At 41.7% G+C, this 25,257-nt stretch overlaps 1 protein-coding gene across 3 annotated transcripts; it reads left to right on the top strand.

The window, feature by feature from the left end:
* Window positions 1-2,170: 2,170 nt before the first annotated feature.
* LOC116316491 (myelin-oligodendrocyte glycoprotein-like) lies at window positions 2,171-23,471 on the top strand. Of its 3 annotated transcripts, none has more exons than XM_031735047.2 (5): window positions 9,416-9,522; window positions 14,213-14,380; window positions 18,248-18,583; window positions 18,733-18,831; window positions 20,638-23,471. In XM_031735047.2, the coding sequence occupies exons 2-5, from the start codon at window positions 14,341-14,343 to the stop codon at window positions 20,673-20,675; spliced, it is 513 nt and encodes a 170-aa protein (XP_031590907.2). In that variant the 5' UTR covers window positions 9,416-9,522; window positions 14,213-14,340; the 3' UTR covers window positions 20,676-23,471. The 3 variants fall into 3 exon arrangements, with proteins under 3 accessions (XP_039464822.1, XP_031590907.2, XP_039464821.1); XM_039608887.1 differs by lacking the exon at window positions 9,416-9,522 and adding an exon at window positions 10,796-10,851; XM_039608888.1 differs by lacking the exons at window positions 9,416-9,522; window positions 14,213-14,380 and adding an exon at window positions 2,171-2,300.
* The last annotated feature ends 1,786 nt before the right edge of the window (window positions 23,472-25,257 follow it).

The raw sequence follows: 25,257 nt of genomic DNA, 5'->3' as shown, positions 1-25,257 counted from the left end.
ATAGAGTCGCATTGCACACCCTCAACCAAAACAGAAGCTGAACAACGAGGACCTATCAGACCAGGTGGCAAGCGGGATTGGGAACCAAAATCTTGAACCATTGTCTGGGTCTTTATTTTGCTCTGAACACTAATGCTTTGGTCAATTGGGCCGGGACTAATGCTGGTCTCAGCTCCTGGGCGTCCCACAGCAGGAGCCGCTACAAGTTTAAAGCAAAAGGCTCAGTAACCTGTTGGGCTTGGAACCTTCCTTGCCTTTCTTTTAACTCAGCATTCTTCTGACGGACTAGTGTCTGGTTGGGTTTATTTGGGCATCGAGCGGTGATGTGGTTATCTTCACCACATCTAAAGCAGAACCATGCTTTTGGCATAGAGGGAACCTTAACAGGTCTTCTGGCACTGCTATTGCTTGCAGTTAGGAAGTCTTTGCCATCGCTGTTATTCTCTTTAGGACACTTCTGGCTCTGGGTGAGCTCTCTGACTTGTTTAGACAACTCATCTATTTTGCTTTCAAGTTTAACAGTTTATTCTTGTCTCTGTTTTAACGCTGCACTAAGATCACTATCAAAAGGAGGATTCTTGGACCTTTGACTCAGTTTCTCTACCTGCTTTGAAAGCTCATCCACTCTCCTCTCAAGCTTAGATGCTTCGCTCTGTTTTGCAGTCTGTGTCGGAACGTTTCATTAATCACCTTGTGTGATCTTAAAGCTTTCCCACACCCTTGTACTGTTTCATAAACCTAAACGCAACACAAAATAAAGTTTATTTAAATTTTATATTTTCTTCATGCAGTTTTAAAGTAAACCAGAGACCTGTTAACATAATGAGTGTGGATGGGGAAGCTGCTGCTCTGTGAGGGTGGGAGTCTCAAATAAATACAGGGTCATGAGTGGCCACCAGGTGGTGCTGCTGGGCACTTTTTGATCTATTCAAAAATACATTGATCCTTCAGTCTGCTGGGTCTGAGCAAACACCGTAAAATCACAGCATTAGAAATATCCTAAATCTGAATATTGCAGAAAAAGAAGATGCTTTATTTGCACAGATGAAGGAGAGATGTTATTACTCCTGTTTTACAGTTTATTCACAATCAGAATTATTTTACGATAAATCTGAACTTCATGGTCATCATTCATTCATATCAGTGTTAGCATGTGTGCTGTTAGAGCAGCATCTTTCTGTCACACCCAGAAAAGACTAAAGTCCATTCTGAAGCCTGTAAAACATCTCTATCGTTAACACAGATTTTGAAACAAAGCCCAGAGTCCTTCTGTCCTGAACTGTAGAAGTTAGTCATCAACCCTCTGCCAGGATCAGAGCTCAGCTTTACTGCACCTGTCTGACTACTTCGTGTGTCTGTGTCACATTCACTGACTGCCTCTTTTTCTTTGTTTGTCTTTGTGAAGCTTTACATGTAAAACAGCAGCATCTGCGTCGATGCTTCAGTAAAGCCTTTATTTAGATCCTGTGTGGAGCTGCACAACCAACATGTGACTTTCAGCTTTGATTCAAAGTGTTTCATTAACTAAAGAAATGTTTACACGGGGGGTGTCCAGGGTGAGGCTGTTCACTTATTTAATGACATTAAATGAATGAAACACATCAAACCTGCAGCTGGTTTAAAGTGTTTTATAGGCTTTGACTCTAAATTTAAATAAATGTGCTGAAAAGCTGAAGTGAAACCATCAGATAGTAAAACTAAGATCTTACAGGAAGTCCCGACCTGCTCGGCTGCACGTTCAGTTTATCAGTTTGAGTTTCTGTGTGAAGGTCAAAGTTCGGTCATCATATGAGTATCTAACATGTCATAAAAGTCACCAGGATACTCATACAAACACTGATCTATAACATAGAATCAGGCTGTGTGGCTGTACTATCCTCTACATACAGACTGTAACACCGACCTGAAACTGTAAATGTGTCACTTAAGAACCAAATTTACACATTAAGGAGTTTATTTTGTTTGTTTTTTTTAACAAAGTTCACATTTTATTGCTGCTTTGCTGAAGTTTGGTCGAGTCGGGCTGTAAACGATCTGTGACACACCTTATTGACCCGTCTGCTCACACTCTTCCTCACAGGCTTTGGTTTAACTCTGTGGATCAGCAGTGACATGGTCACAGTGGGTACTGTAGCAGTCAGCCTCATGTCCCGTCTGTGAAGCGGTGTGAGAGTGTCAGTAGATGATCAGCAGAGGAAAGTGAGAGCTGCTGTGAGCTGATGTCCTGAAGGGCTTTTAAAGAGTCTCTGAGTTTGACAGGAACATGAAGATGTTTGTGGTGTTTGTGATCCTCCTGCACGGTAAGTACACCTTCCTCTCTCTGCTCTCATCATCATCTCTCTCTCTTTAATGTGTTGAAGTGCAGCAGGAGGAGATTTCCATCAAACACTGGATTCTGATTCAGATCAAACTAACAATCCAAAGCAGCAACTTTCAAATCACTGGATTCTTCTTGGTGGCTTTCAGATGAGCTCATGTTACAATCAGCTGCTGTGTGTGTGTTGTTGTGTAGCTGAAGCTCTGACTCACATTTCATATGTGACCAAAGGAAACTTGGTGCTGTGTGTGTGTGTGAGGCTGGATGCTTGTTGATGGTTTGAATTATTGAAGCTAGCTTACAGAGACTGATACAGAGATCTGTATGAAGGCTGTGATCATTTATATTTCTCTGATTTGTTGGTTGCTTCTACAGAGAAGCCACAGCACTTAATGAGTCTGCAGGACTGTTAACAAAAAACCTTTGTGCACTGTGTTTGCACACAGCACTGTAGAAAGCAGCACAGAAGGAGTCACTTTTTTTTTTTTCTTTTTTGCTGTTTGGATCTTTAGTCATCATAATTGTTGTCTGAAGGCTAAGAATTTTTCTAATGTTTTCAATACATCCAACCCAAAGTACCCAAAGACAAGCTCACAGCAGACTGAAAATGCCACTGTGAGTCCATAACCAGAAATACTTGGGTGATGGTGCCATAAATAGTAAATGGCCTGCATTTGTATAGCGCTTTACTCAGTCCTTAAGGACCCCAAAGCGCGTCACACTACATTCACACACTGGTGATGGCAAGCTACATTGTAGCCACAGCAGGGCAGCTGTCAGTGTACCATCATGTCGTGTACCAGGAATCTGAATACAAGGGCTTGTAAAACAGTCAGCGACTGGACTCATAAAAACTTCCTCACACTGAACACTTCAGAGACAAAGGAAATGATAGCAGATCTATGAAGATTCAGGCCTCCTCTCTAGCCTTTGAAAGTCCGTGCATCACAACTAGACTGTAACCTGAACACATATGAACTATAAAAAAAGGGGCAAGAGCCTCATTTTTTAAAATAAAACTAAGATTTCTCTGTGTGTGCTGCTCTATGCTGCTGGAAAGCATCAGGAACAATGATACAGAGACTGGACAAACTAGTGAGGAGAGCTGTCTCTGTGAGCCAGACTGGGCACAGAGGGGGAGGTGGTGGAAAGATGCAGACTGAAGACTTCAGAAGCCTCCTGAACAACTCTGATCAACCACTTTATTACATCTTTATGGAAGAAGAAACCATCAGTACTGGAAGACTCATCAGGCTTTTAATTCTCATACAAATGGCTGATGAGTTATGTGAGATAGATGATTTTCCCTCTGAGATCAATAACATTTTTCTTGGCACCACTTAGACAGTTAATGTTTCAAGGATCTAGTTTTATAGAAAAAAACCCGAGATTATTATTTAGCGAAATTTGATTCAGTGTTACACGATCTTCCCCTGCAATGCACTCAACTAAAGCAATGCAATTTTTTCATAATGCACATTTCAATGTGTCTACACAGCAGACAGAAACAAATCTTTTTTGATATATTAACTTATTTAAGCAGACCATTTAGTATCAGCAACATTTATACTATATTTTAGTTGTAAAAATTGAAAACTGCTGATTGAAATTTAATTTTTACTCATTAGAAATGATGATTGGCAGTCAGGTGCTGGACCTGTTAGACCTTTGTATTAGAATTTCATGGTCAACAGTGTCGAAAGCAGCAGACTGAACAGAACAGAACAGAAACAGAAACTGAAACTGCAGTTTCATGTAGATGGGCTCGACTAAAGAGGTGCAAGACTTTAACTTTGTCAACTATGGCTGAAAACACTCAATAAATAAACTACAGTTAATGTGATTGGCTGACTACTCTGCTCCCTGTAGATAAATGTGGGCTCTGAGACAAACTCACAGCATGCAGCTAATATCTGTGTTTATGTGTCCTCAGTTTCCCAGCATGCCCTGGCTGTGCTGGTGCAGGTGTATGAGGAAGCAAAGGTTGCTCTGCTGCCCTGCCGGTTCTCAGGCTTCATTCCTGATCAGCCCACAGTGATGTGGACTCGCAGTGATCTGGATCCCAAAACTGTCCACATGGACAAGAAGGAGGAGATGATCTTACAGGACAAAACCAGCATTACAGCGGGCGCACATCAATAATGGTCGAAGCTCTGAACACCGGAGATTTCAGCCTCACTCTGAGAAAACCACAACAGACCGATGTCGGCAACTACACCTGCACCATGAGTGATGGGACAGGAGAACGGAGACTGACAGATGTACAGCTGCAGGTCAAAGGTCAGCAACAAACCCCTGATGAAAATACAGGTGAAAAAATCTGCCCTGTAGACAAGGTCAGAGGTCAAATGAAGAGGTAGTATATCCTTAAAAAATGGAAGGAAGGACAAAAGAGGTTGAGGGAGATGAAAACGGCAGGAACAGAACTATCTACAGCCAACTATCAGATGTTTTTCTGATGTATCTGTCACAAATCACAGATCCTGATTTGACAGTAAGAAACACCTGTGAACATTTTTGTACCATAAACTTTTTATGCAAATCAGATGTTTGAGCAGGAAACGCTCTAAAAATGTGCTGAAGTGAGATGGAACGACTCCTCTGTAACTCTAAGATGAATGTGTCTGCTTTTGCCACTGCAAATGATGTTGTGAATTTGAGCTTTTAGCCATCGCATTATAAAGTATTTGCTTATAATACTTATACATAGGAGTTTTTTCTTTGGTGGACTGGCTAAGCTGGAGACAGAACCTGTGAATGTTTAATGAAGGCATCCAGACAGAAAGGACACAGTCCGAGTTCAGGAGACAGAGAACCTCTCTGCTTTTAAGATCAGACATCAACCTTTCACCTTCCCTTAGTTAGCTGCTGTACACTCAAAGTGCTGGGAGGACTTCCCATGATGACCTGAGCACTTCTTGTCCACTCCCCTCCTTTCACCCCACTTTTCAGTGGTTTCCCTGTTGGTGAGTAATGCCCGGTAAACCAAATAATACCATCAGACATCTTCACCAGTAAAAGGACAGAGTCAGAGCTCAGGAAAGCAGGTGTTCATCATGCTTCAGTTACCACTAATGTTTTTCTGCTCCTGCTCTTGTGCTTGATAATGTTGCTCTTGTCCTCATAAATGACCCAATGAAGGTGACAGTGGGGGAAGGGTCAGAGTCTGTCCTCCTGCCCTGCTGAACAACATCTGGGCTGCCAAAGGACATCGCACTGGAGTGGACTTGTGTTGTCATAGTGGTCTATGTGTATCCATACAGGAAACAGGATGGACTTTACAGAGACCGAATGAAGATGAATGAAGACCTGCTGAGAACTGGAGACCTCAGTCTGACCCTGAAATACCCCACAGAGAGAGACAGTGGAGGATACATCTGCACCATCTACAGGGACAAAGACATCCTGAGACAGAAAGTAGTGCTGCAGGTCAAAGGTAAGTGATGCTGACACAGGTCAGAGGTCAATGCTAACAATCAAAGTCACGATTCAGAGAGCTCCATTTTGCGCAACTATTTTTAAACCCCTGTAGAACTGCAACCACATAAGATAGCACAATAAATTTTTTTGCATATGAAACCAGAGGAGGTGTACTTACATCTTATTCCATCAGCTTGTCCTAGGTCATGGTTTCCTTCCACGTGTGGCTTTGCAAAAATTGCATGAAAAGCAATGGCAGCAACAAAAACATAATGTTCCAGAAACATGCTTAAAAATTGGCGTATCTCAAAAATTAAACTAAGAAGACACTGAAAATAAATTTCCTGAGGTTGGAAACTATTTTATGCAACTTTTTTGTATTTACAGTTTTAAGGGATAAACCTCTTAAATTTCTCTAACTAGAAATATATGTAAAAAAAACAAAACCAAAACCCTAAGACGATTTCATTTTTTTCATTGCACTTTTTTGCAATTTATGTAGTTACTATGGACTTACTGCATACATATTATTAAAATTTGAGCTATAAGAGTTGTATTGATGTATAGCAACTTGAAATGCTCCCAAAAATGGCACTACAGCATGTAAAAATATAAAGATAAACTCTAGCGGACTTGGTTCTATGGTAGGTCTTAAAGGCAAAATAAAAACTACAATACTTCAGGACAAAATCTATATTGAAATGACTCTTTCATCAATTTATACAAACAAAATGAAAATATTTTGGAGACACAAGAGCCAATCAGATGTTGACTTGCTCTTAGGCTGCATTGCATTTGTCTGTTTCTCAGTGTCTGCATGCTGGTCACTAAGAGTCAGTTCTCAAATACTGAAGACAGAAACTTCAGTCATTCATTGTTTTTATCTTCTTTGGTTGAAAGGAGAGGTGAGATTGCCATCCCATAATTAGTGACAGATCACCAGTGGTTAGCACTGTTGTCAAGTGCAGGTTGCATAGTCTCCCTGTGACTGTGTGGGTTCTCTGCAGCTTCTCAGAAAAGGATCTAATTTGCATGAAAATGAGACATGATCAGGACTTGTGTGCTGATTGTTAGAAATAAGAACTGGTACTGGTGGATTTTGTTCTTGACAGCGTGTTACAGAGAGAGGAAGTCCAGTTTTGGACTGTTGCAGCTCATGTCTGTGATGTCTGCTCGTGAGTCTGTAAGTTTAGTCGGTGTGTTTCCTGTTTTACTTTGAAGGTCCGTGTCGGATGTCAGTGTTTTCTGTCCCATCCACGTTAAGCCTGATTTTGTTCCAGCTGTGTTTCCTTCCTTTTACTTACTACTACTTTACTTTTCCTTCCTGTCTCTAATTTCCTGATAGCTCCCTCTGTGTATTTAAGCCCCATGCTTTCCTTAGTCTGTGTCGCTATATCCCTCACTTTAAGCTGTGTGTTCTGTTTGCCTGCTTTGCATGTCCCATTAAGTTCAGACAGAACCATAGGTGTGAAAATGCTTTTAGAGCCACAAACATGCAGCCATCAGCGGCTCCACACTGACGGGAGACATTACAAAGAGATCACAGCACCGTCACACTCTGATCGTCTCCTACAGATCAAAACTTTAACTTTATAGATCTCTGTGCTGTTTCCTTCTGATCTGATCTGCTTCTGTCCTTCAGCGTTATCTACAACTCTGAACACCTGCTGCTATCTGTACAGCTCATGTTGTGGTTGTTGTCCTCTCAGACTGCCAGGTGGAGGTGGAGGAGGGGGTGGAGTCTGTCCAGCTGCCCTTCAAAACCACACAAAACCTGCCTGAAGACGCCAGAGTAGAGTGGGAATACTGTGAACCTGAATGCAGGAAGATCCATTTGTATCATAGTGGATCTGACCATCTTGAAGAACAGGACCAGGATTACAGAGACCGAACGAAGATGAATGAAGACCCTCTAAAAACTGGAGACCTCAGTCTGACGCTGAAACACCCCAAAAAGAGAGACAGTGGGAGATACAGATGTGAAGTCAAAAGGGGTGTTGTACTCCTCGGAAGGAAACGACTGCTTCTCAAAGGTTGGTTGGTTGGTTGGTTGGTTGGTTGGTTGGTTGGATGGATGGTGGTTTTTGTGTGTCTCTGACTGTCTTGTGTCTCCTCTGCAGTGAGAGTCCAGGTCCAGGATCAAACAGGGGACATCAGGAACAGAAGCAGCTCCATTGATTCGACTTCTCTGATGGCTGATCAATCAGTTTGATCTGTGTGTTCTTTGATTATTGATCAGTGATGTCAGAGTGGAGTCAGTGTGATGTTGTTGTTTGTGACTCAAATCTCCAGAAGCCGAATAAAAACAGACTCACAGGTCTCATGCAGAGAAAGAGACGGTCCTTTAAAGTGATACAGCACAAATGCTCAACCTACCTCTATGAAATACAACAATAAAAAAAAAGCTGTTTCAGAACTGCGCTCTTCTGGAGCTCTCCGATGTTGTTCCTGGAATCTGCTAGAGCCACTCGCCTAGCTTGGGAGTCACCATACCATGTGCTCCCACTGCCACTGAGACCACTGTTACCTTCACCCTCCACATCTACTCGAGCTCTTCTCTGAGCCCTGGGTATTTCTCCAGCTTCTCATGTTCCTTCTTCCTGATGTTGCTGTCATTCAGTACATCTATCACCACGGCCGTCACCCTCTGTTTGTCTGACACTATGTCAGGTTGGTTGTGATTAGAAGTTGTTGGTCAAAGCGATTTAATATAAAGTTGCAAATCTGTTTTTCTTTATGAAAGTTATTCTAAAGAAAATGAAATTGGTCACAAACCTGACAGTTAACAAACACAGACGTACAAGATGTTTTAAGGAGATACCAAACCTGGAAGGAGATGCTGTGAACCAGCTGCGGTCAATAGTTTGCATGTCTTGATGATTTTGGAGTTTTTAAATATTTATTTCAGATATTCTTTTTTCAGGTTCGATTAATTGTACAGGTTATTTCTTTATTGCCTTATTCAATTGACTGAAGGTTTCAAGGCTGAATTTATTTGGATTTTTCTTTAATTCATACAAATATATACATACTCTCCACCATCACTCTGCTAAATCTTTGTTAATAATCACTCAAATAACGGAAGAAATTGATGTATTTAATTTTTCATTTTTATGACTTTATGAAGGATTACAAAGAAAAAATGTCAACTGTTTACATTATGAAAAATTAGCTCAATAAAAATATGAATATAGAAATAAATCACAGGGTCACATGTGAAGCTCCACAAAGGAAACATGAACTTCTTCATATCAGAGCTCCGACACTCTGCACGCTGTTCTGTGACAGGTGGAAAAAAACACGCGTTTATTTATCATTTTAATATATTTACAGCAATAAAAAAAACGTCCCACGCGCCCACAAACCACATTATAACCCTTTTATTATTTTTTAGGCCAGAAAATGATTATTTTACTGCTAAAATAATTAAAATCGAGGAAAATAAAAACACCTTTAGGCCGCAGGAAGCCGCGATATAAATTTACAGATAAACCCGCGACCTAGCGAGTCAGTGGAAGGTGGACCGAGACGTGGCCGTGGGAATACTGTGATAACATTAAAAACACAACGTGTGAACACGAACACGATGTGAGGCGATAACAGGGGAGGTTTGACGTTGTGCTTTGTGTTTGTTGCCGTGGAAACGAGTGTGTCACAGCGGCTTATTATGATATCCACGCATCATTACAGGCAGCCCACGAACACAGCTCGAGATGGTTCCAGGATGTGTGTGAAGAAAAAAAAATCTCGGGTTTTCAAAGACTCTAAACTCTGGAGAAATGAAGGTAAGAGCCCACGCGGGTCAGGAAAATCTTTTAAATATCAGCGAATAAACATGAATAATTATTATTTTTGTTATTTGTTGGATATAAAGCGGCTCATTTTTAATATTTAATGTTTTGTCCTTCGCTTACTTCGGTGCGAAGGATAAAAGAAGTCTGAGTCAGACCTACGGGCTGATATCATCACCATCATTAGTGGTAGTATTACTCCGAACAAAGGAGACATTTTCTATGCACATCTCGGCTGTTTAATGAACCTTCACATTGAAGTAAAGTCAGAGCGCTGCAGTGTTCTGTATTACATGAATTTATACCAGATACCCGCTGGATCTGGCTGCTCCGGTCTCTGCACATGTCCGGGTCTGTGTCTGAGCTCTGACTCCAGCTCGGAGGATCCAAGTGATGCTGCTCCATCTGCACTCTGCTGGGCTGTTTCTCCTCCTCTAGTCACCCTCCCCCACCTCGTTGTACCCTGTGTCCTCTCACGGCAGCTCGCTGAGATTCCACCTGCGTGACAGCAGCTACCAGCAGACAACACGCACATCCTGTCACAGCTCCAGCTGTAAATAAAACTGTACACTGAAGCAGAGCCTGAACTATGCAGCAGGTTCGTCATATGCAGGATTTTCCCTGGCTTCTAACACACATAGTGAGTGGACGGTTTTTGATATGGGCGACAAACACCAAAACATCAGACACCATGATACAGACTTCTAATTTCCACCGATTTTTTTCGAAATTCGCGAGAGAGCCCTCGATGCGCCTGCTCGCTGCTTTGCTGACGTCAAAGTAAATCTCGTGGTCATCTCCGCTACATACAGTCCAGTATATAGAGAGACGAGACGACGAGGCTCCAGTTACAGCAGTGCAAGTGATCAAACAATAAATATAAGAAGAGTAAGAAAATAAATATACACTTTAGGACCAGGGGTAAACGGATTAATAAAAATTTAAAATTTAAAATTTACAGCTTGATGATTTGGTGTTAGCGCTGTGTTCTTGGGCTGCACAACATTACTGGTGCAAGGAAAAGAAAGACATTGCGGACAAAAACAAACACCCATAATCTTTTAGTTACAATATCATATTTTTTAAATGTTCTGATTGTTCAAATATGTCATTTTCTTTGGTTGTTGTAAAATAATGTGTGCCCCAGACAGTGCGGGGAGGGTAGTTATTGCTCCGTTACACCACAAGAGGGAGTATCCCCTAAAATGAGCAGCTGTAGTGGGAGTAAATAAGCCCGGCCACTAACCATAAGGCAGTGCGCCTATAAGAGCTGTGAGAGATTGTACACATGTGTAACGATGCACTGTGTCTATACATTTGCAGGTAAGCAGATACAATATAGGAAAATAACTTGAGACGTATGTAAAGATAAGTCCACAGGGTTGATGAGAATGTGGGAAACTTGGCCGTTGATCCCCACTATGTGTCATTAGTAAGTTAATGGTTAGGTTAGGTTAATGGTAGCGACGTGAATTAGCCATGAAGCTAATGATTAGCAGCTAGAGCTAATACATTAGTTTGTGTGGAAACCCCGTGGCGCTGTTATGGATCTATACCAGTACCAGGCTGTAATCACAGCGAATGAAGACTGGTGAATCACACTGTCTCCTGTTTATGTTTATTTCATTTGTGTTCCTGTAAGGAGTATTAGCGTTTGAGTTTAAAAACTCAGTCACAAAGCTACACTGGTTTCAATTCATCTTAATCCAAGTGTGCAACGCTGGAATTGTGGATCAGTTTATTTAGTCTGTTGGCATCTGTGACCCCCAACCTGCTGCCCCAGCATGCAACAGCATGGAGGATAGCACTGACCACAACAGAGGCCAGAGGGAGTGCTCGCCCAGGGCGCCAAACAGGGTAGAACAGCCACTGGATGTCAGAGTGGAGTCGGTGTGAGGTTGTTGTTTCTGACTCAAATCTAAGGAAGCCAGAGAAAAACAGACTCACAGATCTCATACAGAGAAGGAGACGGTCATTTAAAGTGATACAGTACAAATGCTCAACTTACCTTTATGAAATAAAACAATATAATTCCCCTCTCGTCCCTGCGGGCGGTTTTATCCTTCGAGCTCGGGTCCTCTACCAGAGGCCTGGGAGCTTGAGGGTCCTGCAGTATCTTAGCTGTTCCCAGGACTGCACTTGTCTGCACAGAGATCTCCGATGTTGTTCCCGGGATCTGCTGGAGCCACTCACCTAGCATGGGAGTCACTGCACCTAGTGCTCAGATTACCACTGTGACCACCGTTACCTTCACCCTCCACATCCTCTCAAGCTCTTCTCTGAGCCCTGAGTATTTCTGCAGCTTCTCATGTTCCTTCTTCCTGATGTTGTTGTCATTCGGTACATCTATCACTACAGCCTCTGTTTGTCCGACACTATGTCAGGTTGGTTAGCCATCACCATTTTGTCCGCCTGTATCCTGAGTACTCAGAGCATATCCACCAAATACTCAGTCTGGAAGTTGTTGACCAGAGAGATTTCTTATGAAGTCACAGAGCTATTTTTCTTTATGCAACATATTCTAAAGAAAATAAAAATGTCACCTCCTACGCGCTCATAAACCACATTATAACTCTATTATTATTTTTTAGGTTGGAAAATTATGATTTTACTGCTAAAATAATTAAAATTGATGAAAAGAAAAACACCTTTAGGCCACAAAAATATGTGTATTTATGTGTAATATAAATTTACAGATAAACCTGTGATCCAGCGAGTCCGTGGAAGGTGGACCGCGACGTGTCCGTGGGAATACTGTGATTACATTAAAAACACAACGTGTGAACATGAACACGGTGTGAGGCGATAACAGGGCAGCTTCGACGTTTTGCTTTGTGTTTGTTGCCATGGAAACGTGTGTATCACAGCCCCACAGCGGCTTATTATCATTACAGGCAGGATACTGTCAAAGCTCCAGATTGTTCCAGGATGTGTGTGAAGAAAATAAATCCAAGATTAATCTCAGGTTTTCCACATTATGAATCGAAGAATCTACAAATAAAGTCTGAGCGCTGCTGTGTTCTGTATTACATGAATTTATACCAGATACCTGCTGGAGCTGGCTGCTCTGGTCTCTGCACATGTCCGGGTCTGTGTCTGAGCTCTGACTCCAGCTCGGAGGATCCAAGTGATGCTGCTCCGTCTGCACTCTGCTGGGCTGTTTCTCCTCCCCCTGTGCCCCCCCCCTTCTCCTATATGTTGTAGCCTGTGTCCTCTCCCTGCAGCTCGCGGTGATTCCGCCTGCGTGACAGCAGCTACCAGCAGACAACATCCTCTCACATCTCCAGCAGAGCTGCATTAAAATGTTGCGCTCAGTGCGCATGTCAGCGACAGCTGTGATCAGCTGAGTTATGATCAGAGATGAAAAAAACAACAACTCATATTTAAAACTGTCTCCTGAAGAAAACCATCAGAGACATACACATTATTACAGGTAACGATAGGATGGCTGTAGATATTATTAGTAGTATTATTATTATTATTGACATCTGTAATTATAATCTGCCCCATTATCATAATAATGATTTCATAAATAAAGGTTTAACTGGTTCTCCTGTAGGCTGTGCTGTCAGCTCTAGACAGCACACGGTGGTCACATGACACCTCATCACTCAGATGATAATAAATAAATAAAAACAAATAATAAAACTGTGCTCTGATCCAGAGCCTGAACTATGGAGCAGTCTGGGGGAGGTACACACATCAAGGTTCAGCATGAATGTAGCGGAAATCGATGGGTCTCATTAACTGCTGTGGTTTTACACACACATCAATATTTGATATAACAGAGAAGAAAAAGAAGACAGCATGTCCAGTCCTGTCTTTCAGGTTAAACACACAATTTGTGAACTTCATTCTCTAAAAGCTCTCTGGGCTCTGCAGGTACTGTGACCTTCAGTCCACTGTGTGCTCTGTGGAAGAAATCCACAGCATGCTGATGTTTGTGTGTCTTCACAGTTTCCCAGCATGCCCTGGTTGTGGTGGTGGAGGTGAGTGAGGGTTCAAAGTCACACTGCACTGATGTGGACTCACAACCAGGCTGATCCCAAAACTGTCCACAGGATAAATTCAAAGGGCAACACCAGCATCAGGCTGAGCTGCTACTTACTGAATAATGAACACAGACCTCGTTGATCCATGAACTGAGGTCAGTTTGTGCATTTTGTCTTCACGCCTCTCGAGGATCGCTGACCCACTTAGATCACAGCTGCAAGATTACATTCACCTCCAGTGTGAGTCGCTGGTTTCGACTGTGTGCTGAAGATGCTTCACAGCGCTGATGTCTGAGTCACTCATGGACTCTATTTTTCTAAAATACAAATAAATGTAGCTCCTGTGGTGGAAAGACTCAGACTGAAGTTTAAAAAACACAGTAAAATTTTACGTCTGCATGAAGAGAGTCTGTATCAGACCAAAGCTTTGCTGCTGGGAGCTGAGATAAGCTGATTTCTTCCTATGATAAACAACCATACATACATTATCCATATAACACATGTAATTAATGTGAAATATATAACCTAAACTAACATGAAGTGAAAATTAAAAGTGAAACCGCATAAATATGCATAAAGATGAAATGATTAAAACATAGATGAGAGTTCAGGAGAATCACCAAAGCAGCCTGAGCCTCATACTGATGAAGAGCAGCGAACACTGAAACTGGTGCTTCTTTATCTCATATCAGCTCTCAGTGGTTTCCTGCCACAGACAGACAGCAGAGGCCGAGAGGAACGTTTGAGTTGTGCGTCAGCAGCTGCAGACGAGCGTCCGAGTGTTTAACGGCATCTGTGCTGGTGTCGACTTCACAGGAGGATGAAGATGCTGCTGCTGTTCCTGCTTCTCCTCATCGACGGTAAGAAACTCTCTGAAGTCTGAATGCAGGTCGTTTGCACTCACTGCAGGTTGATCATCGTCACACGTTCAGACATGATCATGTTTATTACAAGGTTTGGACGCTCGTTAGAAACATGGAAGTCTTGAAGGTTTTGGAGAAAAGATGGAAACGTGGCTCACAGATCCATGAGTGGAGAAGTTTTTGGTTGATATTGGTGTGTAATCCTCTGTGTGTGTGTTCTGCTCACACATCCTGCTGACCTACATTTACTGAAACAGCGTTAAGTAAACCTTGTTCAGCTGTTGACTGTTTGTGCTTCAGCTGTTTAAACAAACAGATTCTTTGTCCTGTATGAGCTGATTGTTGCTTTCAGTGCTTTAAGTCTTTATGTGTTAGTTTGAATCTACTCTCCCTCCTCTTTTAAAGCTGTAATAGATTACTTTAACTTTATGAAAATTGTCATGTTTGCATTTTGCAGCAGTGAAAGAAAAAACAGCAGCATTTAGATGGATGCAAATGAATCTGAAAGTGGTTAGCACGAGTCTTCGTAGGTACTGGTGGATATGCTCTGTTAGCTGCCACAGTGGCTGCATGAACAGCTTCAGATTGTATCAGGTCACAGTCAGTGGTGGGGTTGTTACTCCAAAAAGTAATCTATTACTTACATTATTCCTTACTGTTCATAAAAGTGATGCATTATGCTAATTACTGAAAGAAATTCACAATTACTATACTGAAAATAATTACTTACAGTACTTATTAACTGGACAGTATTCTGTTGGTGTTTAAATATAAACAGAAAGAATAAATCTCTGTGCGAATGTCTGTGGTCATCCCCACTGACACATCGGCCAGGGAGGCAGAAGAACAGCACATCAAGAAGGCCCTGAGTAAATGTGGTTATCCCAGCTGGACTTTTGTCAAAGCTGGGAAGGCTCCTAAAGAAAGCTCCAGCCGATCCAGGAGAGAAGGACAACCGCTGACTAAGCGAAAACCTGTAGTGATCCCGTATGTGTCACGAGTATCGGAGCAGTTGAGACGCATTTTTTCTAAACACCGGGTCTCTGTGGCTTTTAAACCCCAAAATATGCTGCGCCAAAAATTGGTCCACCTCAAGGATCGGGTCCCCCGACACAAACAGAGTAACATAGTGTACGCTGTTAAGTGCCAGGAGGATTGCCAGGATTTATACATCGGGGAAACCAAACAACCTCTGGCGAAGCGGATGGCACAACACAGAAGAGCAACCTCATCAGGCCAGGACTCTGCAGTCTATTTACACCTACAGGCCAGTGGACACTCTTTCAACGATGAGGATGTACACATCCTGGACAGGGAGGAACGCTGGTTTGAGCGCGGAGTCAAGGAGGCCATTTACGTGAAAAGGGAAAGACCATCTCTGAATCGAGGAGGGGGCCTAAGGGTACATCTTTCGCCATCTTACAATGCTGTGATTGCAGCCATTCCCCAACTCTCTGTGAATGGTACTCATGGTCACTGATCAGTGTTCTTTGATCAGTGGGCTGGTTTCAGTCATTATGCAAATGTACTGTTTATAAGGTTTGGGGAAACCTGCAGTCAGCTGAGACTGAAGAAGTCACTTGGATGAGTGACGAAACGTTTCTCCCACAAAACGCTACGTCCAGATGAACAGATTCAACTTTTGGAGATTTACTTACCTGGATGATTGAGCAGTGAGACAAAAAATAAATGGTAAATAAAAACAGGTTCTTATGTAGTTCTTTTCTTCTCTGAGCTTTGAAAACAGTTTACACAGCGTGCCTCAGTCACACTTTTTTCTAAACTCTTTTTATTTAAGTGCTGTCTGTCTGACATTCACACATGCATACTCTGAGTGACCTGCTCTACTATGATGATTCTACTTTAGAAACATGAACAGGTAGAAATGACACAGGACATCATTCCTGCCTGTGGATGTCTCTGTACAACTCCTCCATCACAGCACAGTCCACACTCTTAGCACATGGTCAGTAAAATAGCCAATGGTAAAGTTTCACAGGTTTAAATGTCAATCATATATATTTGTCAGGGTTGTGGATACAGGACCCAAACACTGGGCTCTTTTAATGAAGGCAGTGTGTTTATTTACAGTGCAAAAAGACAAGAAAGTGCAGGCTGTTTTCTGTGCGTGCTTCCTGACTCCCATTCAGTTTCTCCTCCCTGTGATGATGGTCCGTGTCTCTGCTCTCTCTCTGTTTCCTTGCACTCGCTCGTCCTCCCGTTTCCACGATCCTGTAGGAAACAGCAAACGCAGCTGTAAGAAACCTCACATAAGCAACAGGGGTCCGTTCTTCGTACCTCGCTTACTACATCCAAGATCAAATGACACATCCAAGATCAAATCATCGCGCTAACTTTGAGCTCGCTAATCCGGTTCTCCGAACACACCTGTTGTTGACGATTAGTATAGCTGGATGAAGTAATCTGAGATCACTGGGTGGCTTAAAAGGGGCTACGCATCGATAGTAGAAACATTGATCGGCAACCCTTTGATTGGTCGACGAAGATGTCGAAGGAGCGCGCTCAGTATTTTACGGCAGCAGAGCAAGAACTCTTGATTGAGGGATATCAGGAGTTTCAGAGTTTAATTAAAACGCAAGGGAACACTGCAAAGGCTGCAAAAGCAAGGAGAGAGGGCTGGCAGAAAGTTGCTGACAAATTAAACTCGTAAGTAATTTATTATATTATATTATATTACATTATATCCTCTTTCATATTAGAGCCACAACAGGACCCACTAGAACATGGGAACAACAGCGTACAGAAACGTGCCACTCGCAAAGAAACGCAAGGCAATACACACAGTTTGTGCAGTTGTTAATGCCCGACTACGGTGAGTGGAACTCTTAACATAGGGATCCAACAAGTTGGTTAAGTCAATAATACCCTCACGGGAGAATCGATATCTCTCTATGAGCACACTGTCGCGCTGAGCTAAAGGATCCTGTCTATCCTGCAATATCCGCTGAATTCTGAAAACTCTCCTTATCAATCTTGCACCTTCCGCAATGGGTTGCTCGCGTACAAACGGACAGGACATGGCTGCGAATCCACCTTCGCTTTTTTAGCCGTGGTCTCTCATCTTGATTACACGAAGTGTTTTACTATTACTGCTCTAAAATATGAATTACATCCGAAATAATCAAATACATGACACAGAATGATTAATAGTACATTTCCCTTTTTTTAGGAAATGACCTGTATGTATCTGTATGACATCAATAAAGGAATCAAATACTGCATTATCTTTAGTTACATTGATAATATTTATTTATGGAAAAACAGTGGTGAAATATCGCTGTTGCTTTCGTATAAATGCAGCGGACATACCTGAGTGGCCGCGATCTAATCCTGTTTACATAAAGTAAACCTGCTCCCAAGCAGGTTTACGCTTACGGATCTGTTGCTATGACAGCAAGTCCCGGATGAGCTTCGGAGAACCGAACGATCCAAGATCACGCGAAATCGTCAACAATCAAATCCGGCTAACTTACTTAGCGAGGTACGAAGAACGGACCCCAGGTCTTTAAGTAAACCTCCTGGTTCCTTTGTTAGGGTTTTCAATATTAATCATTTTTGCTTGTGTTTCTAAATGTTTTACCTTTTTTTACCTCACTGATTTATCTGTGACAGTTTATCCTCTGAAACTTTAGACTTTACCTTTTGTTTTAATCTGAAGCTTTCTGTTATTTGTTTCTATTAAAGGTTTATTCCTCTTTGGATGATGGGCTCCATGTCTAATGACATGGATGACATTGCATGAATGAAAGTGAATTAAACTTTTGTGATTGCTGACGTGTAAGCAGGTCTGATCGTGATTATTACCTCAAACATGACACAGTGTCTCTCTGTATGTCCTCACAGTTTCCCAGCATGCCTGTGGTGTGGAGGTGTATGTTGGGGATCCGTTCGTCCTGCTGCCCTGTAATAGCCAAACATCTGAACTGGACAACTCCACAGTGGTGTGGAGTCGCTCCGACCTCAGTCCTCCAACCGTCCACCAGCTTCAAGGAGACGAACTGAAAGATCAAAACCAGCGTTACAGCGGCCGAACATCCATGAAGACTGACGCTCTGGAAACTGGAGACCTCAGCCTGAACCTGACCAACCTCCAACTGTCTGACAGCGCCACCTACACCTGCTCCATCAGAAAACATGGACAGGAACTGAGTCGGAGTGATGTACAGCTACAGGTCAAAGGTCAGTAAGAAGCTTCAGCGACTGCTGTAGGTAAAGATTACATCACTGACAGCAGACTTTACAATCAAAGGACTTTGTTGGCTCAAAACACCTTAGATTACATGGACTCAGAGGTCAAAGGTCACACTGCTTGTTGTCTTTCTTTACAGAGCAGTGGTCATACTGGGAGCCTCTCATGTTTCTCCTGGTTCTGGTCCTTACAGTTTCCGGGGTTCTTTTAATACATTTTCGTCACTATTTGATATCAGGTGAGTGTCTCCTCCTACACTACCCATAATGCCGATGGTTAGCAGGTGTCCTCTGGTGGCTCCTTGACTGTGGCTCACACAAACTTGTTCCAGAAGCTGAAAGAGTTGAGAGTTATGAAGCGAACAGGCAAATATCACTGAGCTTTCTCCTGAATGTCAGAATCCGATTTCCTCATTCCGACTACGAAGCGTCAGATTCTAACAATCAGGGTTTGACCTACGATAAGAGCGCCGCTCATGACATCTCCCCTCAGGAACTCGTGAAATTTGTGACTGTACCTTGTCTGATCCTGACCACAGTGTTAGCGTGTTGTCACAGCTGCTGAAAGAGCTTCGACTGTTTGGATCTGCTTCTAAACAAACTCCAGATAGAGCTGGGTGATATGACCCAAAATTCATATCTCGATATTTTTTAGCTGGATGGCGATATAAGATATATATCTCGATATATTTTTAAGGCCATAAAGTAAGAACAAAAAGAGAGTTCTTAGTCAAAGCTGTGTCCCAGATGTCACACAGGCACTTTTATTAACATACAGCATAGATGTACATGAAAAAAACTACTCAAAAATAAATTATGAGCATTTATTAAATAATGATGCTCAATAAATAAAAGAAAACTATGTTGTTTTGTGCATAACAAAAAGCTCACAATTGTGCAGTCAAAATGTAAACTAACAGACGCTGAGCATAATAACAAAGACAGATTTCACAGCTGCTCTGTTCCCAACTTCTACTGCGTGACTGACAGCCTGGAGTTTGAAATCCGCTTCGTAACCGTGTCTCTGCACAGGTGCCATTTATGGTCCTTATACACACACAATACGGTAATATTACGTTGAAGCACAGTACGTATCACTCCGTGAGGCTCCTCGGTAGCCGTAATGCTCCGACAATCCATCAAGCGGTGCAGCTCCGTAGCTTACCAAAGTCGAACTAAAACATTTTTTGACAGATTGCTGAGCGCTGTGTATCACATAAAATCGGTTCGCGGTCATCAAGCACAACCAGAATTCATACAAAAAGCTCGCAGTCAACTTTTGAGAAAATGAAAGGATTTCAGGTCGTGCATGGCGTTAGCGTGGTTAGCTCGTTAACACGTTGACGCCGTCCAGCCCCACACACGGGGCGATGCGCAGTAACTCGTTAACGGAGATTTGCCGTGTCCATCTTGTCGCTGCCTGCAGGTGAAGCGATGGGGGAGGAGGGGCAGTTGTGTTCAGTGAAGGAGAGGCGAGGTCGAGTAACGTTGCGTAAAGACAAAAGTGGACGAAAGAGAGGCAAACTTGCGGCTCCGCAACTATAATTATAACGTAACATAGACTATATTGATATAAAGGATATTGTCACATCTTATATCTCGTATAAAAATATATCGATATTTTTAAAAAACTCGATATATCACCCAGCTCTAACTCCAGATATAAAAAAACCTCCTTTATGGTGTGTAAGTGTGATCAGCTACCACATCTATGCTGTAAGTCTGAGGTAGCCAACAGCATAGATGTGCACAGTCAGTACCAGCTGGAAACCAAACGTAAAATTCATTTAAATCCTCTTTGTGGCGCTGAAGTTGGTCACATGGTTTGTAGTTCACTTGGAACAAACCAACCCATGAAAACAGCTCCGTGTTTACAAAGCTGTCAGCTGATCCAGAGCAGAGTGAAGCAGCTACAGGTGTCACACAGTGATCCAGAGGTGGAAACAGGAGTGAGGAGTTGCTTACACATCAGAGTGGACTCACACTCACTGACATCTGTGTGTGTGACCTTCATCCTCTGCTTTGTTTTCCTCTCACTTCTTCAGGCTGTGAAAGTGAAGACGGGGATTCTGACGCCCTTTAAAGCACAGCTGACCTTCATCAGGACATCACAGAGGAGACGCTCAAACTACAAACACACAATGATCCACAGACACACACCTGCCTGATAAACTGCTCTTAGTACATCATCACACACACAGGATGTGATTATGCACAAAGTCTTCAAGCAACCAATGAGAGCACAGGATACGACTGACTGACCTCTGGTAGGAACCACAGATGAGGACACAGGTACACACCTCACAGCAGCTGAAGCTTTCTGCCTCTCTGTAGACGGTGTTTGTTTACATTGAAAGCAAAAATCAGATACTACAGATGTCACGTGAATTTAAAGGTTTTTCTGTGAGTGAACTGACTACAGCGGCTACAACGCCGTCCTTTGTTAACGTTGTTGGTCCAGAAACTTCCTGTTCACTCAGAACCTGAAATAAAGATGAACATCAGAGCCTCTGGTTTTTATCCCCCCTGACATCAAACAGACACAAAACACTGAGTCACTAAGACGGAGTGTTTCAGATCAGATATGTGGGGAATGATGATATGATGGTGCGCGTCTCCTCTCAGGTGGAGGTGAGGTTATTCCCACTGCTGTCCTCAGCCTGCATTTCTATGTCTGTAAAGATTACGAGCTCTATTAAACGATAAACGTGCGCTTCTGCTTCTCTGTGATCAGTTAATAATCAACTCAAACGCAGTATCAACCATATTTTTTACCCTCGTGACAAAAAGTAACAACAAGTTTTATTCTTTGCTAATTAATCACAGCTTTACTGTGTTATGGTGTAAAATAACCCCAAAGTCCAAAAACAAGCACATCATTTTAGAATCACTCTCTCTTCATTGATGATGCTGAGCTTTTATACTCATTACCAAAAACCTCAGAGAAATTAAAGCCTGGAGCTTCAGTGGTTAAACAACATTTAGTGTGTGTGAGTCTGATGAGCAGCTCTGACATGAACCATGACTCCTCCATGTCCAGCACTGTGGTGAAAGCTGTGGACTTTCAGTCATTTATCAGCTTCCTGTCACACACGAGGACTTCCTGTTAAGGACAAAAGTTCCTCTATCAGCAGTTTGTGCATCGTGACACTCCACCCAAGTGTTTCAGATGGTGATGATTCTGGGTGCATAACATAACACATAGGATTGAATAAAGACGCTGACACCCCACCTGTGCAGGCGTCCTTTGACTTAGTTTTATTCATTTATCGTATTTTAATCACTTTGTGACTGTTTGTCTTGAAATTTCATTTCTTATCAAGTGATAAAGCTTTATTGCATTTAATAAAAGCATGTGACAAGTGAAAGGATGGAGGAACAGAGCGAAGTGTTGCAGTCTGTTTACATATTTAGGGACAACTATCATGCCAATGACAGAGTGTGTTTCTAATTAAGCACGTTTAATGGAAGAAATGTCTTTATTAATAATAGATGACTGGAGATGGTCCGTGCCTGTTTCACTGACTGTTACAATCCCTGTTTTACTGTTTACAACAATTCTGACGGCTAAAGAACCAAATGGGACAAAAAAAAGAAGAAGTAAGTGTATTCACAGCGTACATTTAAGCTTCCCCTGTGTTTCATTCGCATGTGTCCCCAGCCCGTCGTGTCTCTCTCTTGTGCTCCCTCGTTTTTTTTATTCTTATGACTTGGCAGCATGAATTTATTTTCCTGAAAGAAACATAAACAAATGCCATGGCCGTGAAGTCTGTTAGTCAATAAAGTAACCACATGTGATCGTGCTTTGCAGAAAAGGTACTCGCACTCATCTATCCATACCATGCATGCCTATGATTACTTAACCCACCAGAGATTTGCTTGAGTACAGCTGCAAGCTGTGACCTAAGGGGTTCAGCTGGACATGAGCAATAACTAAATAACAATTAAACCATGCCATTCTTAAAGATGTGGGCCTAGGCACAATTAAGTGGGATTTGGGCATGGAATTTACAGTGTGTTTGCTACCTGTGCCCAAGCAGAGATCCTCAATGCTTCCTCAACAACATTTTTAAGTAATTTGCATATTTGTTGAAAAAAAAACTGTCTCAAATTCTCCAATTAAAATATAGATACAATTACACATTTTCAAAAGCCTGACGTGTGCATATAAGAGAGGCTGTGTATAAGGCTTTAAAAATCTGTCACAAAGGTGACTTTGTGTCTGACCTTATTGTGTATCCATCTGTAGACGTTTCCTTTTCAGGGGCACAAAGACTGTATAGAAACATGATTTACTAAGGTCTGTGGGAGGGAATTTAATGCATATTAGGCTGAATTTAGAGCCAAAAACATGTGCCTTATCTTTTTTCAGTGTAGATGTAAGATATGCTGCTAGCAGGGCTCAGTTATTTGGAAGGAGAGGGGATGTTACCAATACAAGCAAGTATTTTCTTTTACTGGGAGCCAAGTTACTTGTGTCATTTTTTTCCAGGTGTGTCCACACAGAGCAACATTTTTTGTTTGTTTTATGTCTATCTGATATAGGATCATTTAACAAACCAAGCTGAAATGTCTGTCAAAATGAAGCCATCCACTCTCTTAGCTATCTAAACTAAGTTAGGCTGTTGTTGGAGCCATTCATTCATTTTGATCATTTTTGAAATGTAATAAAAACTTCTTGCTGCTTTCAGGTATTAAGCACTATCCTTGGGTTCCAAACACCTGATCAGATATAACTAATGGTCTGTAAACAAACAAAATAATTATTGAGGCAGTTCAAATAAATAATTACTAAAGTTGATTCTTTTTTTTTTAAAATAAAATATGAATATTTACAGCATAGCAGTAAAAAGGCATAGTGTTGCTCACAGACACAAGGTTTCACTGAATATTAAAAACAATCAAAATCGTTTTTTCCTAAATTATGTATAAACTGAATTGAATAGTTAAGGTAAGGCAAATATGTTGTGTAAAACCCACAAAATAGAATAATTCTCACTTCTGTCTCAGTCCAGGTGATGGTGTTTCAAACATTTTGTGATAAAATGTTCAGAAAATATGAGAAAAAAACCCAATCCCTGTTTACATTTACGAATATGGATATTTAAAAAAAGTTATTTTATACTTAAAAAAAAAGAAAAGAAATAAAAAATGATGGCACTTTCTGCTGTTTGCTGCAAAAGATAAAATAAAAATTCTACACAGATAAATTTGAAATAAAACTCATTTTTTTCTTTTTTACATTTGTTATATTCTTCACAGCTGTTACAAGTTAGACTTACAGGCGACCGCTTCTGGCCCCCAGGCCGTATGTTTGACGCCATCGTTTATATACAGGTGATGTTCCTACTCTAATATAAATGCTGTGTTCCAGGATTTATGCAGTATTCATATTTGTGATGCTTTCCTAACAAAACAAAGCCCCACAGAGGATTCACACAGTTTCTATTAGAACAGATTTCAGGTTCTACTTAATTCTATTTTTGTAGGAGATCAAACCGTCGACTGTCTCTGACGTGTTACTTATTGCTCTTCCTGTTGGAGTCCGGTCACTCTGACATGTGGACTGTAGATGTTGGCTGTGTGTTGGACAGCTGTCTCACAGCAGGACTCCAGCTCGGAGGATCCAAGTGATGCTGCTCCGTCTGCACTCTGCTGGGCTGTCTCTGCCCCTCCCCCTCCTTCCACACGTTGCAGTGAAGCCTGTAGCTCCACCTACGTGACAGCAGCGACCAGCAGACAACACGAGCGCACGAGCACGTCCACGTGAAGAGACGTTATTAAAACACAGCAGAGCTGCGATAAAATGTTCCGCTCAGTGCGCATGTCAGCCACAGCTGCGATCAGCTGAGTTATGATCAGAGATGGGAAAAAAAAAACACCTCTGATGTTTAAAACGGTTTCCTGAACGAATCGACACATCTTTGTATTTACTGACTAATGAATTACCGGTAACTGAATTATGAATGAATTGTGTTTTTCTCCCATAAATCATTTCCCAGAGTGAGTCTGCGGCTCACTTAACTGTTTCATATTAATTGTCATCATTATGACTACGAGTCGTAACAAACATTATTGAATAGCTGATAATTTTTTTTTTGAATAGCTGATAATAACATGGCTGTAGTGCTCATTATTTTAATGATAATATAATAATTATTATTAATATTAATTAGTAATAATCAGATAAATAAATAAAACCCTGTTGACATCCGTGTTGTCCAGAGAGAGGACAGACGGCTATGTCTCCTGTAATAATAATGTTTCTGGCCTCAGTCTGCTTCACAGCCTCAGAGTTTGGACGTGTTTGCCTGATTTTGAAGAGTCCGTATCATCACGTTTGTTCTACACACGGGTAGAAGCTGAAGCATAGCATTAGATATGATTTTTAAGTCATTAAAATGTCTATATATCCAGATACATATATTAAATAAAAAGACTGAATCTTTAAATCATCGTCTGTTTGTGAGTTATTCATAACAGAAGCTTCAGTGAATAAAAAAGAGAAGGCTCCTCTGTAATAAACATTATTAAGAAATAATCGCCTGTAATTAATAAATGTGTTTTCTTGTTTTTATTTTTCGGCACAAGAGGATGTTGTTTTCTTTTACACACGCGCGTGTAATGAAAAGAAGCGGTAACATCAAAAACAGCCATCCACGCGG

Source organism: Oreochromis aureus, linkage group 3 (genome assembly GCF_013358895.1).
Source record: "Oreochromis aureus strain Israel breed Guangdong linkage group 3, ZZ_aureus, whole genome shotgun sequence".
NCBI lineage: Eukaryota > Metazoa > Chordata > Actinopteri > Cichliformes > Cichlidae > Oreochromis > Oreochromis aureus.
This window is presented reverse-complemented; position numbering and strand designations above follow the sequence as displayed.

What these genes read in the sequence shown, in the direction of transcription:
- LOC116316491 (XM_031735047.2), top strand. Translation starts at nt 14,341, where the DNA reads ATGAAGATGCTGCTGCTGTTCCTGCTTCTCCTCATCGACG. An exon ending in CCTGCTTCTCCTCATCGACG is followed by an intron (nt 14,381 to 18,247) that starts GTAAGAAACTCT and finishes ATGTCCTCACAG; the next exon opens with TTTCCCAGCATGCCTGTGGT. An exon ending in TCGTCACTATTTGATATCAG is followed by an intron (nt 18,832 to 20,637) that starts GTGAGTGTCTCC and finishes TCACTTCTTCAG; the next exon opens with GCTGTGAAAGTGAAGACGGG.